Here is a 16,194-nt window from a genome sequence, read left to right as displayed (position 1 = left end):
TTACAAACTATATGAATTTTTGTTTAAGTACTTGTTTAAAATATTTCCTAACATTTTGTCAAGTATTTCAGAGAGATCAGAAGTAAATTTTTAAAGTGCAATTCGTAACCTTTGACTTCCTTAATTTAAGACAGCCTGCTTTAAAAATTGACTACTGGTCCATCTAAAAGAGTTTTCATTGAATTAAACAACTTGATAAACTAACACTGTTGAGTGCTCTTGAACACGTTGTCTTGCAAAACAAACTTAATTTCTCGTACGAAGATAAAAGGAATCATGGAAAAAGATATTCCGTTAGAAAGCCCATTAGACAAGGAAACTTTTATAAAAAGTGCCAGCACCTAGGTCTGATAATGATCACATAAGGGCCTTATGAGTTTTCTTAAAATTTTCGATTACTTTTATTTTTCCAGTATCCGGAGGAAGATTGAGGCTCTTTGGAGAATAACTTATGCTTCAAAATGGTATCAATTTTTAGAAAATTTATCTGTCTTTCTAACTGTGTCATCAGAATAAAATTCGGACTAAAACTTTCTGAGTAATAAAATTTTTATTGCAAAAAAGGAATGTTTTTAGAAAAAAAATTAAGTGACGTCACTCAAGAACAGTGTAAAATATGAAGTTGGCCAATAAGTCATTGTTCTCCTCTTTAGATGGCTACACACAGTAGGCCTATGGACATTACTTACTAATTCTCCTTGTATTTAACTATTTTACTCCTTAACAAAAACTTACAGTTTAAAATGTTAAGTATAAGGGTTGATTAAACGCCAAAAGGTACACAACTCAGCAAGCACCCAACATTTCATTAATTCTTCATTAATATTTAAGTAATTTTACTGCATTAATATTCATTAATATTTTTTAGAATTTATTAGATGTCACAGACCCTTATGCTGACAATTTTCGTCTACAAAATATATGTTCAAGTAGCACTGTAGATTGACTGTAATATCTAGTTTTTACAATAATAAAACCGTTAATTACAGGTTAAAAAGAAAAACGTTATAAAAAATAAAAAAAAAATTATAAGGCTAAAAAATTCAAAACCTTTTTTAAAAAATGCTTACACCAACATACATCAATGATTTTGTTTATTTTATTTATTTATTTTTATTTTTAAATAAAAATCGTCGGTTTAAGTTCATTCTTCGATGAAAGAAATTGTTATTTTATGTAGTAGTCAAACGTTTATAATAATAGATAATAATTAATCTGGCTTTATCGCAAATAAAGTAGTTTTCTTCAATTACATTCTCAATGTTGGTGTTCTTCCCACAATGTTGTGTATATGTAGTATAAAATAAATAAGATATGCATATTTTTAGGGCAGCTAATTATTCCAGTATTTTACTATAAGTAAAATTAGGGGGACTAAATTAAATTACAATTGAGAAATCAATAATTGTTGTTAAATAATCTACTTGTTATAACTGTGTGTTATTTGTGCTCACGAATATTTCGGTAAGACGAATTCAAGACATTAGCCTACTCTAACTTTGTCTTTTTCTACTTTAACAAGCATGTACGTATGTTATATGTGATTTATTATAATTACCTTAACAAAAACTTACAGTTTAAAAAGTTAAGTATAAGTAAGTTTATAAAGTTAAGTATTGGAATAAAGCTAAAATAAAGTACCTATTTAATTACGAAGATATAATATACATTTTATCATAATTATAACAAAAAAATAAAATATTATGAATGAATTAAGGGAAGGGATCACCTATGCGGTTATTAATATTTTATTCCCACGTGGAGGTTCCGGGTTCGAATCCAGCTGCTGACCCTTAGGCCAAAAGGTACACAAATCAGCAAATACCCAACATTTCATTAATACTTCATTGATATTTTTTTAAGTAATTTTACAGCATTAATTTTCATTAATATTTTTTTGAATTTATTAGATGTCACATACCCTTAATTGGGTATGGCCAATTTAATCTACAAAATATTTGTTCAAGTAGAACACCATTTAATATTGACTGTAATATCTAATCAAGAAACTATTAATCACAGGTTAAAAAGAAAAACTTTATTAAAAAAAATAAAATATGAGGCTAAAAAATTCAAAAACTTTTAAAAAAAAATACACCAACATACATCAATGATTTTGTTTATTTTATTTATTTATTTTTATTTTTAAATAAAAATCGTCGGTTTAAGTTCATTCTTCGATGAAAGAAATTGTTATTTTATGTAGTAGTCAAACGTTTTTAATAAGAGGTAATAATTAATCTGGCTTTATCGCAAATAAAGTAGTTTTCTTCAATTACATTCTCAATGTTGGTGTTCTTCCCACAATGTTGTGTATATGTAATATAAAATAAATAAGATATGCATATTTTTAGGACAGCTAATTATTCCAGTATTTTACTATAAATAAAATTAGGGGGACTACATTTTTTTTTTTTTTTTCACTTTATTTGTGTATTTACAACTGCAACAATTGTTGCATCAAGTAAACATGATCTTACTGGTTCAGTTCACTTGTTATGACATGATTAGAGCAATCACCCACTGGTGAAACTCTTTCGCAATGATTTAGTCACAACAGATCTCTAGGCCATTTTCGCTTCAAGCGACGAGGAGGATTTTCGGGAAGGTGAGGAGAGGAGAGTTGTTGGACAAGAGGATTAGGATGGAGAGCTAGGAGGCTGTGAAAGTTGCGGTAGCGAGACTTTATTAGGTTAGTGACAAAAGGGATGTGTAGGTCAGTGTGTATGGTAAGGTTAGAAATGTAATAAGGAGCATTCAGGATTTTCCTTAGGATTTTGGATTGTAATGTCTGTAGGCGTTTGGAGTTAGAGGGTTTGAGGGACTACATTAAATTACAATTGAGAAATGAATAATTATTGTTGAATAATTTACTTGATATTACTTATGCGTTATTTTTACTCACAAATACTTCGGTAAGACGAATTCAAGACTGAAATATTGTTTTAAATCCGTTTCAAATTAATACAGTAGCCGACTCTGCCTTTGTCTTTTTCTACTTTAACGTGCATGTACATACGTACATATGTGTGACTAATCAGAATAAAGGGCATATTAAAGAGAAATCAGAAGAATAATTTGGAATAAAGCTAAAATAAAGTACCTATTTAATTACGAAGATATAATATACATTTTATCATAATTATAACAAAAAAATAAAATATGAATGAATTAAGTGAAGGGATCACCTATGCGGTTATTAATATTTTATTCCCACGTGGAGGTTCCGGGTTCGAATCCAGCTGCTGACCCTTAGATTTTCTCTTTTTAACAGCTTCTTACAGCTCACTGTCCGGGTGATGGACAGAGTTGTCTGTAACGAGAGAACACTGTCCGGAGGCCAGTAGTGAACTGAAAAAAGCTCCGAGCGCCAATAACCTCAGATGATGACGCGACTTAAATCATAAAAAAAAAAAATGAATGAACTGGCCAGCATAAGGGTCTGTGACATCTAATAAATTCAAAAAAATAATGAAAATTAATGCTGTAAAATTACTTAAAATAATATCAATGAAGTATTAATGAAATGTTGGGTATTTGCTGATTTGTGTACCTTTTGGCCTTTAATCAACCCTTATACTTAACTTTTTAAACTGTAAGTTTTTGTTAAGGAGATTTTTGTACCTTTTGGATAGATTTTCGTTTTTGTATGTTTTGCAAAGTTACATATCTGCTTTACAGATTTTATTAAAATTGGGAATAATAAATTTTAATTTTATCATTTTAACCTGAAAAGGTGTTAAGTTGGAACCGTAACTACGAGGGTCGTTTGAAAAGTCCGTGCAAAGTCAGAGAGATAGCACTACTGGCGCGTATCGAGGTTATGTTTAGTTAGTAGCATCTCTTGGAAGAACACACACCAAGTTTCAGCCAGATCGGTCTATTTCTTTGTGTTTGGCATTCGTTTGAATCGAGGAAGTGAGTGATTTTCAAAAAATGGACGAAAAAGAATTTCGTGTGTTGATTAAACACTACTTTATGAAAGGCAAAACGCCTCAGGAGACTAAAGAGAAGCTTGATAAACATTATGGTGACTCTGCACCTTTGATTAGAACAGTTTATAAGTGGTTTCAAAATTTTCGGAGTGGCCATATGGGCACAAGTGACGCTGAACGTTCTGGACGCTCTGTTGAGGTTACTACTCCAGAAATCATTGATAAAATCCATGATATGGTGATGGATGACAGAAGAGTGAAGGTGCGTGAGATTGCTAGTGCTGTGGGCATCTCGAATGAACGGGTACATAATATTTTGCATCAATATTTGGACATGACAAAGCGATCCGCAAGATGGGTGCCGCGATTGCTCACGCTTGACCAAAAACGAAATCGTGTGAAGTGTTGCAAGGACGGTTTGCAGCTGTTTCAGAAGAATCCGCAGGACTTTAAGCGTCGTTTCGTCACTGTGGATGAAACATGGATACATCACTACACTCCTGAGACCAAAGAACAATCTAAACAATGGGTTACCAAGGGGGAATCTGCGCCAAAAAAGGCGAAGACCGTTCCTTCGGCCGGAAACATTATGACAACTGTCTTTTGGGATTCGCAAGGAATAATCCTCATCGACTATCTGGAAAAGGGTAAAACTATTACAGGTGCATATTATTCATCGTTATTGGACCGTTTGAAAACCGAGCTGCAAGAAAAACGCCCACGATTGGCCCACAAAAAAGTCCTTTTCCATCACGACAACGCACCAGCTCACACCTCAGCAGTTGTGGTCGCAAAATTAATGGAAATAGGGTTCCAACTCGTTTCACATCCCCCCTATTCTCCAGACTTGGCTCCCTCGGACTACTATTTGTTCCCCAATATGAAGAAATGGCTGGCGGGAAAAAGATTTTATTCAAACGAGGAGGTGATTGCAGAAACGAATGGCTATTTTTCAGACTTGGACAAATCCTATTATTCGGAAGGGATCAACAAACTAGAGCAGCGTTGGACGAAGTGTATAAGCCTAAAAGGAGACTAAGTTGAAAAATAAAAAAGGTTTACACCAAAAAATTAAGTAGTTTTTATTTTTGCACGGACTTTTCAAACGACCCTCGTACCTCTTGAGAGATCTTTTTAAAGAATGATTATAGTTGCGGTCCCCAAACCATCCTCAATAACAATTTTTTTGAGAAAGCGTTTTGAATAAAATAGGAAGGTAATTTGTACTTAAATAGCAAAATTAAACTGCGATTTCAGTACTTTCTTTTAAGAGGAGTAAGAAAAATAAACTGCGATTACAGTACTTCACAGCCACGTAGAGGAGCTTTAACCACTTCTTCTTGCTAAATTTTATCAAAATCGGACTAAGCGTTATAGAAATATTGGTAATAATAGTTTTACAAAGGGCCTTAATTGAGTGGGGCAAACTCCCCACCTTATGAGGCACAGCGTCGAGACTTTTAAAGTGCAAATCTGTACAAAATTTCGATTCGAAGGACACTTCATTCTTGAAAATCGGTTCATGTTTCGATAATTTGAAACGATTGCTATACTTCCCCTTAAAAAGTGTAAGAGCAGATCGTCGCTTTAATGTTACGTAGGGGAGCCCTAACCCTGTCATCCTACCAACTATCGAAATCGGGCTAAGATTTACAGAGTAATTAATGATAATAATTTTGGAGGGGGTCTTACATAAAGGGGGCTAACTCCTCTCCCATTCGATGTACAGCGTCGAGACCCCCAAAAGGCACATCTGCATAAAATTCCGACTCGAATGCCACCTCATTCATGAAAATCGGTTCACGCGTTTAGGCGCTACGTTCTTTACAAAAAAGGTAACAACAACAACAAGAACAAGAACAACAACAATTTTTGAAAATGCCGTTTTTGCTCATTTTCGGCAACTTTTTTCTTGAAATCTATTAGATCTGGGTGGTCGCAAAAAAATTACAGTTATAAAGGAGGATTTGCCCTACATTACAAAGAAAATTTGGGAATTTTATCTTTTATAGATAAAGAGAAAAAAATTGTCAAAGTTGGGTGTTTTTCAACGTTACGCTTTTTCGTGCAGTTTTTGATGATCAACCCTTATACAACTGTCCTACCGGACAGTTTTAATTATTTTTAAAGAATTTATTGGATGTTACAGACCCTTATGCTGGCCATTTACATCTATTTATTTATTTTTATTTTTAAATAAAAATCGTCGGATTAAGTTCATTCTTCCTTTGAAGTAATTGTTATTCTCAATGTAGGTGTTTATCCCATAATGTTGAATATATGTAATATAAAATAAATAAGATATGCATATTTTTAGGACAGCTAATTATTCCAGTATTTTACTATAAATAAAATTAGGGAGACTAAATTAAATTACAATTGAGAAATGAGTAAATATTGTTCGATAATCTACTTATTATTAACTGTGTGTTATTTGTGCTCACGAATATTTCGGTAAGACGAATTCAAGACTGAAATATTCTTTTAAATCCTCCGTGATTCAAATTTAAGTAGTAGCCGATTCTTTTGTCTTTGTCTTTGACTGTCTTTTTCTAATTTAACATGCATGTATATGTGACATCTTCAGAATAAAGGGCACATTAAAGAGAAATCAGAAGAATAATTTGGAATAGATTTAAAATAAAGTAACTATTTATACGAAGATGTAATATACATTTTATCACAATTATAACAAAAAAATTTTATGAATGAACTGGCCAGCATAAGGGTCTGTGACATCTAATAAATTCTTTAAAAATAATAATGAAAATTAATGCGGTAAAATTACTTAAATAATATCAATGGAGTATTAATGAAATGTTGGGTACTTGCTGATTTGTGTACCTTTTGGCGTTTAATCAACCCTTATACTTAACTTTTTAAACTGTAAGTTTTTGTTAAGGAGATTTTTGTACATTTGGATAGATTTTCCTTTTTGTCTGTTTGGCAAAGTTGCATATCTGCTTTACAGATTTTTTTAAAATTTGGAATAAGCAATTCTATCATTATAACCTGAAAAGGTGTTCAATCGGAACCGTAACTACCACTGGAGAGATCTTTTTAAAGAATGATTATAGTTGCGGTCCCCCAAACCATCCTAAATAACAATTTTTTTTGAGAAAGCGTTTTGAATAAAATAGGAAGGTATTTGTACGTAAATAGTAAAATTAAACTGCGATTTCAGTACTTCCTTTTAAGAGGAGCAAGAAAAATAAACTGCGATTACAGCACTTCTCCCTAAAAGGCAAAGACTTTGTATCGAACGACAATTCATTGATGTAAATCGGTTCACTCATTGATAATTTTAACGATTGTAGTACTTTCTCTTAGTAGGTGTAAGAGCATGGTGGCACTTCACAGCCACGTAGAGGAGCTTTAACCGCTTCTTCGTGCTAAATTTTATCAAAATCGGACTAAGCGTTATAGAAATATTGGTAATAATAGTTTTAGAAAGGGCCTTACTTGGGTGGGGCAAACTCCCCTCCTTATGAGGCACAGCGTCGAGACTTTTAAAGTGCAAATCTGTACAAAATTTCGATTCGAATGACACTTCATTCATGAAAATCGGTTCACGTGTTGATAATTTGAAACGATTGCTATACTTCCCCTTAACAAGTGTAACAGCAGATCGACGCTTTAATGTTACGTAGGGGAGCCCTAACCCTATACCAAATTTTATCAAAATCGGGCCAAGATTTACAGAGTACTTAGTAATAATAATTTTGGAGGGGGCCTTACATTAAGGGGGCTAACTCCTCTCCCATTTGATGTACAGAGTCGAGATCCCCAATAGGCACATCTACATAAAATTCCGAATCGAATGACACCTCATTCATGAAAATCGGTTCGCCTGCTTAGGCGCTACGTTGTTTACAAAAAAGGTAACAACAAGAACAACAACAATTTTTGAAAAAGCGGTTTTTGCTCATTTTCGGCAACTTTTTTCTCGAAACCTATTAGATCTGGGTTGTTGCAAAAAAATTACAGTCATAAAGGTGGGTTTGCCCTATATTTTAAAGAAAATTTTGGAATTTTATCTTTTATAGAAAAAGAGAAAAAAATTGTTAAAGTTGGGTTTTTTTCAACGTTACGCTTTTTCGTGCAGTTTTTGACGATCAACCCTTATACAACTGTCCTACTGGACAGTTTTAATAAATAAATTTATTTCTCTTGATATGTGAGCCTTCTTTTGCAGCCAAATATCAAGCGTTGACTGGATCTAACTGCCAACTCTGCGGATCTGAGGTCACACCCATGTCTATGGGAAAATATTCCGTCAGGTTTGGCTATGAGACCAGACAGTTTTGCACATCCACATGTCTGGAAGAATTTAAGAAAGGATTAAAGGCGTGTTCTTATTGCCAACGAGACCTCAATAGCGATGGAGGAGATGAATCTGTTGGTTTTTTGGCACCGGTTGGCGAAAAGGGCCAGTTTAAGGTAATTGATTGTCTATTTAACTTTAGTAAAGAAAACCTTGTTTCAGAACTATAAAATCAATAAAACATTTTTTTAAAGGATTTTTGCAGCCCAGATTGTCTGGAAAAGTACGATACAATGTCCCACAATTTACCAATTCAGCTAAGTGCCCACGAATGTGCAGTGTGCAACAAGCCTAAAATCGTGATTGTGGAAGTAATAACTGCAGAGAAGACTGTGAAACTCTGCAGTGATGTTTGTTTTGCTGCCTTCAAATTTGTCAACGATAAAATGAAAATTAGTGAGTTACGATTATCATTCGCTGATTAACAAAAGAAACTTCTGATAAATAATAATTATAAAAATCAACTATTTGTGTGTGGATGTTAGAGATGTTAATCAGATATTAAGTAGGAATTTTGAAGACTTGCTAAATTATAAAATAAGAATTTTTTAAATTTTAGTTAATAAAAAACATCCGTAAGCAACTTTATAAGTTAGTCTGTTCTCTAAAATCCACCAAGCTGTAGATATGTTTCATCCTAGTAAATCTATGAAATTTAATTAAATTTTTATAAGATAGTAGCAGTACTTGACCAGTTGATATTTTTTCTGAGAATTTTTATTATTATTTTGAGGATTTGACGGACTATTTAGAAGATTTATCTACCTAAAATTTGATATTTAAGATTAAGTATAATTTTGAAAAATGTGCAGGTCTTTGTAATATGTGCAAGAAATATTTCGATACATCAGCTTTACCCGAGCAAATAATGTTTTATGAAGATCAGCCGCTAACGTTTTGTTCCAAAACATGCCAGAATGTGCAAGTTCTTTCGAAAAGAAAAATCTGCCCTTGTAATTGGTGTAAAGTAAGTTAATCTTATTATTATTTATTTATCCCCCCCCCCCCACGGCGCATCGACAGCTTGGTCATTAGCGTTTATTATTATTATTAGGCACTACATCCCTTGAAAGGCTTTGGCTTCCTTAGTAATTCTAATCCATCCATCTCTGTTCCTGGCTCTCATTCCGTACCTTAACTTCCTCAAATTGTCCTCAACCTCCTCCTATCATCTTCTTTTTTGTCTTTCCCACTTTTCTCCTTCCATCAGGTTTACCTGTTTACTGTACACGTTATTAAATAGTTCAACAACATGTAGTAAAACACTACAATAATAATAACTCCGTAATAACCACTGGCCTAACTTCTTGTTTCGTACGTACTTCTTGAGGTGGCGTTCTCTCACCATCTTTACTACTTCATCATGCCTGATTTTTTTAGATCTTTCTTATTCATGGTTACTCACATAAGGAAATCTTACTTCCTCTATCACACGGCCGTATATCATTTTAGAGTCTTTTCCTGAGATCCTACTCAGCGTCATATTACCTTCTGTGGCTTTGCAATCTCTTCGCAGGTTCAATTTTGAAGTGCGATAGGCCATATGTATTTAATTTGTTTTACATCTTGAATGTTCCTTGATTTAATATCTTTTCCTTTTCTTCCACAATAAGAGACTGTTTTCCCCGAATTTATTTATAACCACCTTTCAAACCTGATTATAGTTTTTAATATGTATTTGTATCATGCCTATCCTGAGCCATTATACTGGTCATTTGTAAACAAAAGTGGTGTGATCATTCGATTGTCCATTCTTCTGAGTGGGTCCAATCTCTTTTTGAGGTTTATTTTAAAAAGTGAAATGACGCACATTTTTGACTGAGACCCATGAAAATCGGAAATACCTGAGATCCTTTTGCCTAATTTGATCGATTTAGAAAGAAGTCGATATACTTTGTGGGGGTGTTGGTGTGAGGTCTTCCTGGCACCAAAGAGTGATTATCCCTTAATTTCGGCTCCTCGTTCTCATAGGATTTCCCCCTTTTAATTTGATGTACGATCTTTTTTTAATTATTGGGAGGAGAGGCGTTGCGTTATCTATTGCATTAGACACCGGCCAATGATCAGTTGAAGTAACTCGTTATATTTCTTGGCCAGCTACTAGTGAATACAAATTATGACATTTTATTTTACTTACTTTTAATGATACTTGTTTTCCACGAATTCAAAATGGTTTCTTATTTTGTTATTTTGTAGGTGAAAAAGTATAATTTTGACATGATCAGAAAGAAGATGAACAACTCAGTTGTATACATGTGTTCACTGAATTGTCTTGCTTTGTACCAGGTCTCTCTCAGGGCTACTATCGGCAAACAGAAGTAAGTTGTTGAGACTCTAGTAAGTAAACAGTTGAAGCTGAAAAAATCATAGTTCAATTAAAAAAAATAAGAACACCTTTTTTCAGGTGTCCTTCAGCAACTGTGACCGATGGATATTTGTAAGGGTTAATAATTTTTGAAAAAATTTAAATTAAATTAAATTAAAATTTAAATTAATTAAAGAAAGAAATTCTTATCTTCCTGGCATCTTTTTCACTCTAGAATTCCAGTGTTTTCAAGGACCGTTCTACTTTGTTCATTGTTCATTGAAATTTTTTTTATTTAAACGTTTATTGTACAACAAAACAAAAAATACTTTAAAAAATCTAAAAACGTCAATACCTTGGTCAAAGACCGTCAGGCGAGCTCCGTACAATAACAGTACAATATACTGTTTAAAATTCATCGAAAAATTGTTCATTTCACTAAAAATTCATTCAATTATAATTCTTGTCCAAATATCAGGCAAATAAAACAAAAAATATTTTAGTTTTGTATTTCAATATCAAAACGCCCGATATTCAATTATTTTATACTAGATCAGGGGTTCCCCTGGGGGTGCGAAACGATATTCCAGGAGGTGCGAGGAAAGTCCAGAAACAATAGGATATTATTATTCAAATATTTTTCATATTTTTATTTTTCTTGCTCATATTTCCGGAAAATTATTATTTTTTGTAAAGTATACATTCTTTGTTATATACTCCATGTGTTTGATTTGTGTGTGTGTGTTTTATATTTAACCTTGAGGAAAATATAAATTTCAGGTATGTGAGGTTCGAGTGAAATTTCTTTTTGGGTACAGAGCGAAAAATAGGTTGGGAACCACTGTATTAGAATTGAATTTTCCTGAAAAAAAAAGGAATTGTAGGGCTGTCAGTGCAATAGTGAACGAAATTTTAAATATTTTTGTAACTTTCCAACGAGTTCAAACGAATTTATAAAGTTAGAGGTACTGGTGCTAGCGTTTTTTTAGTGGTTCGACCCAGCCACTTTGTTTGTTTGGTTTTTTTCTATAATTTTTCAAAATCTAAAGATATTTTGTTCTGTGATATGTACCTAGGCTGAAATGTGACTGGTGTGGCAAGACGGAGAAGGCTAACTTCCACTTGACAATGTCTGACGCATCTTTAAGAAATTTTTGTTCCTTTGAATGCGTGGATAAGTTCAGAGGCCAATACAAAGTGAGTGGCACCGGAACCGCTACAGTAACGTCGTCATCGCTGATTGTCGGTGCTACAGGAATGGTCAGCACTGTAACGACTGCAAATTCTTCTGCCACCAATACAACTAGTAAATTCTTTTATTTTCTTATTAAAAAAAATTCACACATTGGTTATTAAATTATTCGCGATTTCAGAATTTTATAAAAGAGATCATATTTAATCCAACTGTCAGATTCGAGACGATCCTGAACAAGACCTAAAGAGGCGCCTGGAAAAAGGAGCAATACGAGTACATAATAAATGCAAGAAACTTAAAGAGAAGAGTTCGGGAATAGGTTGTTCTAACTGTATTATAGTTTATGGTTCAAGGGGCCCAGTTATTTTACTATAGGCCCCAAACTTAACCTTGAGGAAAATATAAATTTCAGGTATGTGAGGTTCGAGTGAAATTTCTTTTTGGGTACAGAGCGAAAAATAGGTTGGGAACCACTGTATTAGAATTGAATTTTCCTGAAAAAAAAAAAAACCTTATTGTCCTCGCGGAGTCAATAATATTTATCGATTTTCAGAGGATACTAAACCATCAAATCTAGAGGTGATAAGTAACGCTCGGCTGAGAGCCTTGTGTAATCGACAAAACTAATTTTTTCCGGTATTACCTTCCCTTTAGGTGGGGATTGATTCTATATGAATCCGTATGACTGATTTAGCAAATTTGTTTTAGCAGCACCTTAACGAAGCAAATCAAGTCAAACAAACAAGTAAAGCAGTAAGTTCTAAAATTTAAATTTTCACTGCAAACTTCAAAAACAAACCAGCTAAAAAATAAAGTTTACTTCATACTTGTGCTCGTACCATGCTTTTTTTTTTTAGATTTATTTACACAAATGCATTTATTTATAGATTAAAAGAAATCATATTCTGTAATCTGAAGGTATTCAGTACTTCTAAGGCATTTAGCAGGAACATAAATTTAGTATCACTCTAAAACAAAAATAAACCGATAAACGACCGATTACACTTTGTTAGTTAATAATACGTGGCTTAAGTTTTCGCTTTTCACTATTGCAATTTTGTAAAATTGCATTCCACTTTTCATCTAGATGAAGAACTTCCTAAAGCATTATTACGTTGCATTAATAAATATCCTACTGTTGCCACAAAAGACACTTTAATTTAATTTAAACGTAAATTTCATAAATACTTCACGAAAATGTAATATAAAAATTGAATTGTATATATATTTTTAATATAAGTCAACTTTATCAATAATTAATAAAGTTTATAATAACTGCATATAAACGGGGTTAAAATTAAAAACAACCTCTTCAAGCTTCTGACTTATTTTCGAGGTCGCCATTTGTAATGTTTACATGAACGGTTAAAACGCCCCATAGTCCATTCCACTTGGGTTTTCAATTGTAACACTCACAAGCAAGTGGAACGGGCAAAGCCGAGTATGCTCTTCAATTACTCTTTTTAAATTTTTGTCAACAGATGGCATATTTTTATGAAAAATGTTTTATGCACTCTTTCACAACTTTATTTTACTTCTATTCTCAGTGTTAAAATACAAAAAAAAATTTTTGTAACCGTACTTTGCGCTGAAAATTTAAGGAAGCCTACTCGTACTTCAGATCTTTTTGTGTGGTTTGCCTTTCACTAAAACTTAATGTAATCTACTTTTCTCTAATCTTATTTGACGTGAATACGTCTTTAAATTTGCTATCATATGGAGGCAATCCAAAAAACCTAATGATAACAAAATCGGGGGATACAGTTTGGCATTATAGTTTCGAATCTATCGTCTACATCCAAAATTAAATTTGACCATTGGATAGCTAAAGGATCAAAGAATTCATTACGACAAGCGAAGACTGTGACGCATCGCGTGCGGTGGAGGGGGAAGCGCCGCTATTTTGAGATAATTTTGCTGCGTATAGAGATTTGCAATGAGTATAACTTTTGACTCGGAGAAGCTACGATGTTCGTTTAAATTTTAATCGTCAGCTGTCGTCACAATCTATCGATTGTATATAAAACATTAGTGTAAAATAGTGACAGTGAATATAATAAGGTGTTAGAATAAAAAAAATATTATCAAAAATATATAATGTCGGCCTATACGCGTCGAAAAGCCAAAACCAAATACAGAGATGGTTGGAAAGGGCTTCTCAAGAACAGTCAAATGGTAATAATAAAAAACCATATGACCGAGTTAAGCTGTGCCGGGAACGTAAAAGAATGAATGCGGCCGAGCGGATCAACGACGGTGTCAGTACATCTGCAACTGGGGCGGTTGAAATTATGCAAGTGGATGATGAAATCGCTTCCACATCGACAACGGACTGTATAGGCATAGATTGTGTTCGATCGTCGATTATGAAGACACATTGGGCAGCAGCTAGTGCACGTTTCACTACGACGTTTGCCAACAATCCATTCAGACATAAGTGTGATGTGTGTGATCGTCTATGGTTTTTGTATCACAGACCTATAATTAGTAAAGTTATAATGTAACACAGTAATTATTTGTTTCCTTGATTTCATCCTAAATACATAAATAAAAATATTTTATATAAAAAATATAACCCGTTACATAAACGTATTCACGTACAACACACGGCCGGGTCCATGACACAGCCACAGTTTTTTTTTATTTAATTTATGATACAATTGTTATTCAATATAGGGACTGCCAGTGTTGATCTACCAGTTATCGCTTCGGTTCATTCTCTCAAGAAGTTTGAACCACAAGTAACCAGGGTGAGTTTACTTTCTCATTTCTTATTAATTATATATTATTTATATATACACAAACTTATTAAACATGTAACTATATTCTAATTTTTAAAGTAACACTTTCGTGTTTTATTACTTAGAAAATGTATTATTTTTATTTTTTCAAATTTTTTAAAATAGATTTGTTTTTTACTTAAATTATTTTCCAGCTAAAAAAAAGAGAATATAGGTAAATGATAGTATTAGGTTATTTTAACTAATTATTATATTATTAAATTAATTGTATTATTTTATTAAGAACTACAATTGTGAAGAATAACCACCCTAACAGATTCGTAAGCTTTTGTTAACCTGGTTTATATCCAGGAACCCAGAAAAGGTCGCCCTTTTTTTTCTTTTCTCTTTTACGCAACTCTACTTCTTTATCTCTCACCAGCTTTGATAAATCTTTTTTTATTTATTTATTTAATTTATGGAATATATTTTCCATGGCTTTCAAAGCGATATACCTGTTATTATTTTGAAACTGTCACTTCCTTAGTATATATCAGCTCATTCTCTTCTAAGCACAAAACAAACAGCTGCGTGGAAAAAATCCTTTATAAAGCAGTAATGCTGGTCACATCCCAAGGAAAGTAACAGAATTAAAATACCCCGCAGATGGAGAATTCTTTTGTGCCTGAAGTAAATTGCTCTCCGCTGGATAACCTGAAGATTGTTTCCTTGCTAACTTCTCTGAAGCAAAATGGAAAGGAATGAGAACATACCCATACCCAATGTGAGAGCAACATCTGATTACCGTTAAATGAGAAGAATGCATCTTCTCTAGGCTCTATATAGTGGGCTCACCAACACGCCATAGGTGTATTTTAAAATATTTTAAATTTTGGGGTTGAAGATTTGATTGGTGGTGGCAACAAATTTTTGTCAAACTTAGTGCAGGTAAAGTGAAAAGTGTGAGTTCAATAGTAATGGGTAAAGAGAAATAATAGAGTTTTTTGTGCACACAGAACCAAGTGAAGGTATTAGCGAAGAGTGGAGCAGGCGAGTATGTAAGCGGCCAGCAGACGACAGTCAGCAATCAGCCCGCCGACAGCCCTTCCGTTGCCCACTCGCAGACATCCGCCGAAATCTTAGTCAGACCCATCTCGCCCGTACTCATGAAGAACAAGATCACGAATGTGAGAGTGCGGCGAGCTACTAAGGGCACTTCTTGCCGGCCAAATAAAGTCTCCCGGCTCGTCCAAACTGATCAAGGTATTTTTTTTTTTTAATTCTATATTCTACATTCGCAGTAAAACTTCTATTTGTATATTTTTGTTCTAGAAAAATTTGTTTCAGTTCTTTTCTGGGTGTGAAAAATGTTTAGATTTCTCTCTTACGTAAATTCATTTCTGTGTTAAGTACCATTTTTTCGGAGTGTGAATTCTACGTTAGACCTTTGCAAAATTGTCTTTAGAAAAAATTTTATGATTGTTCACACACACACACAAAATATATATATATGTATATATAAAAATATATTTACAGGGTGATCAATTTAAAAAGCACCAATCGCTAATAACATTTTAGGAAAGCGGAAATCCGGAAACCCATAAAATAAACTTCGTCGCGGAATAAGAAAAAAAAAATTAAATAAACTATGCTTTTTTGGTCCAGATTTCAAATTTTCTACCCCCGATGCTGTACCTTTATTTTTGAAGGAGTTA

General features: G+C 33.2%; 1 protein-coding gene across 4 annotated transcripts in view; it reads left to right on the top strand.

Annotated features, from left to right (window-relative positions):
- Positions 1-16,194, top strand: part of woc (zinc finger protein without children) — a 72,000-nt gene that overhangs the window by 21,830 nt on the left and 33,976 nt on the right. For 3 of the 4 annotated variants that reach the window (XM_074123102.1, XM_074123110.1, XM_074123093.1), the window contains 8 exons: positions 8,131-8,375; positions 8,454-8,655; positions 9,072-9,226; positions 10,456-10,577; positions 10,664-10,696; positions 11,641-11,870; positions 14,436-14,509; positions 15,496-15,742. In XM_074123102.1, coding sequence (XP_073979203.1) covers positions 8,131-8,375; positions 8,454-8,655; positions 9,072-9,226; positions 10,456-10,577; positions 10,664-10,696; positions 11,641-11,870; positions 14,436-14,509; positions 15,496-15,742 — 1,308 coding nt within the window. The remainder of the gene's footprint in view (positions 1-8,130; positions 8,376-8,453; positions 8,656-9,071; positions 9,227-10,455; positions 10,578-10,663; positions 10,697-11,640; positions 11,871-14,435; positions 14,510-15,495; positions 15,743-16,194) is intronic. The other variant, XM_074123099.1, reaches the window with a different exon arrangement.

Source organism: Rhodnius prolixus, unplaced genomic scaffold (genome assembly GCF_049639745.1).
Source record: "Rhodnius prolixus isolate KJV_2025 unplaced genomic scaffold, Rpr scaffold_1, whole genome shotgun sequence".
Classification (NCBI taxonomy): domain Eukaryota; kingdom Metazoa; phylum Arthropoda; class Insecta; order Hemiptera; family Reduviidae; genus Rhodnius; species Rhodnius prolixus.
Note: the sequence above shows the minus strand (reverse complement) of the source record. Positions and strands in the feature narration are given on the sequence as shown.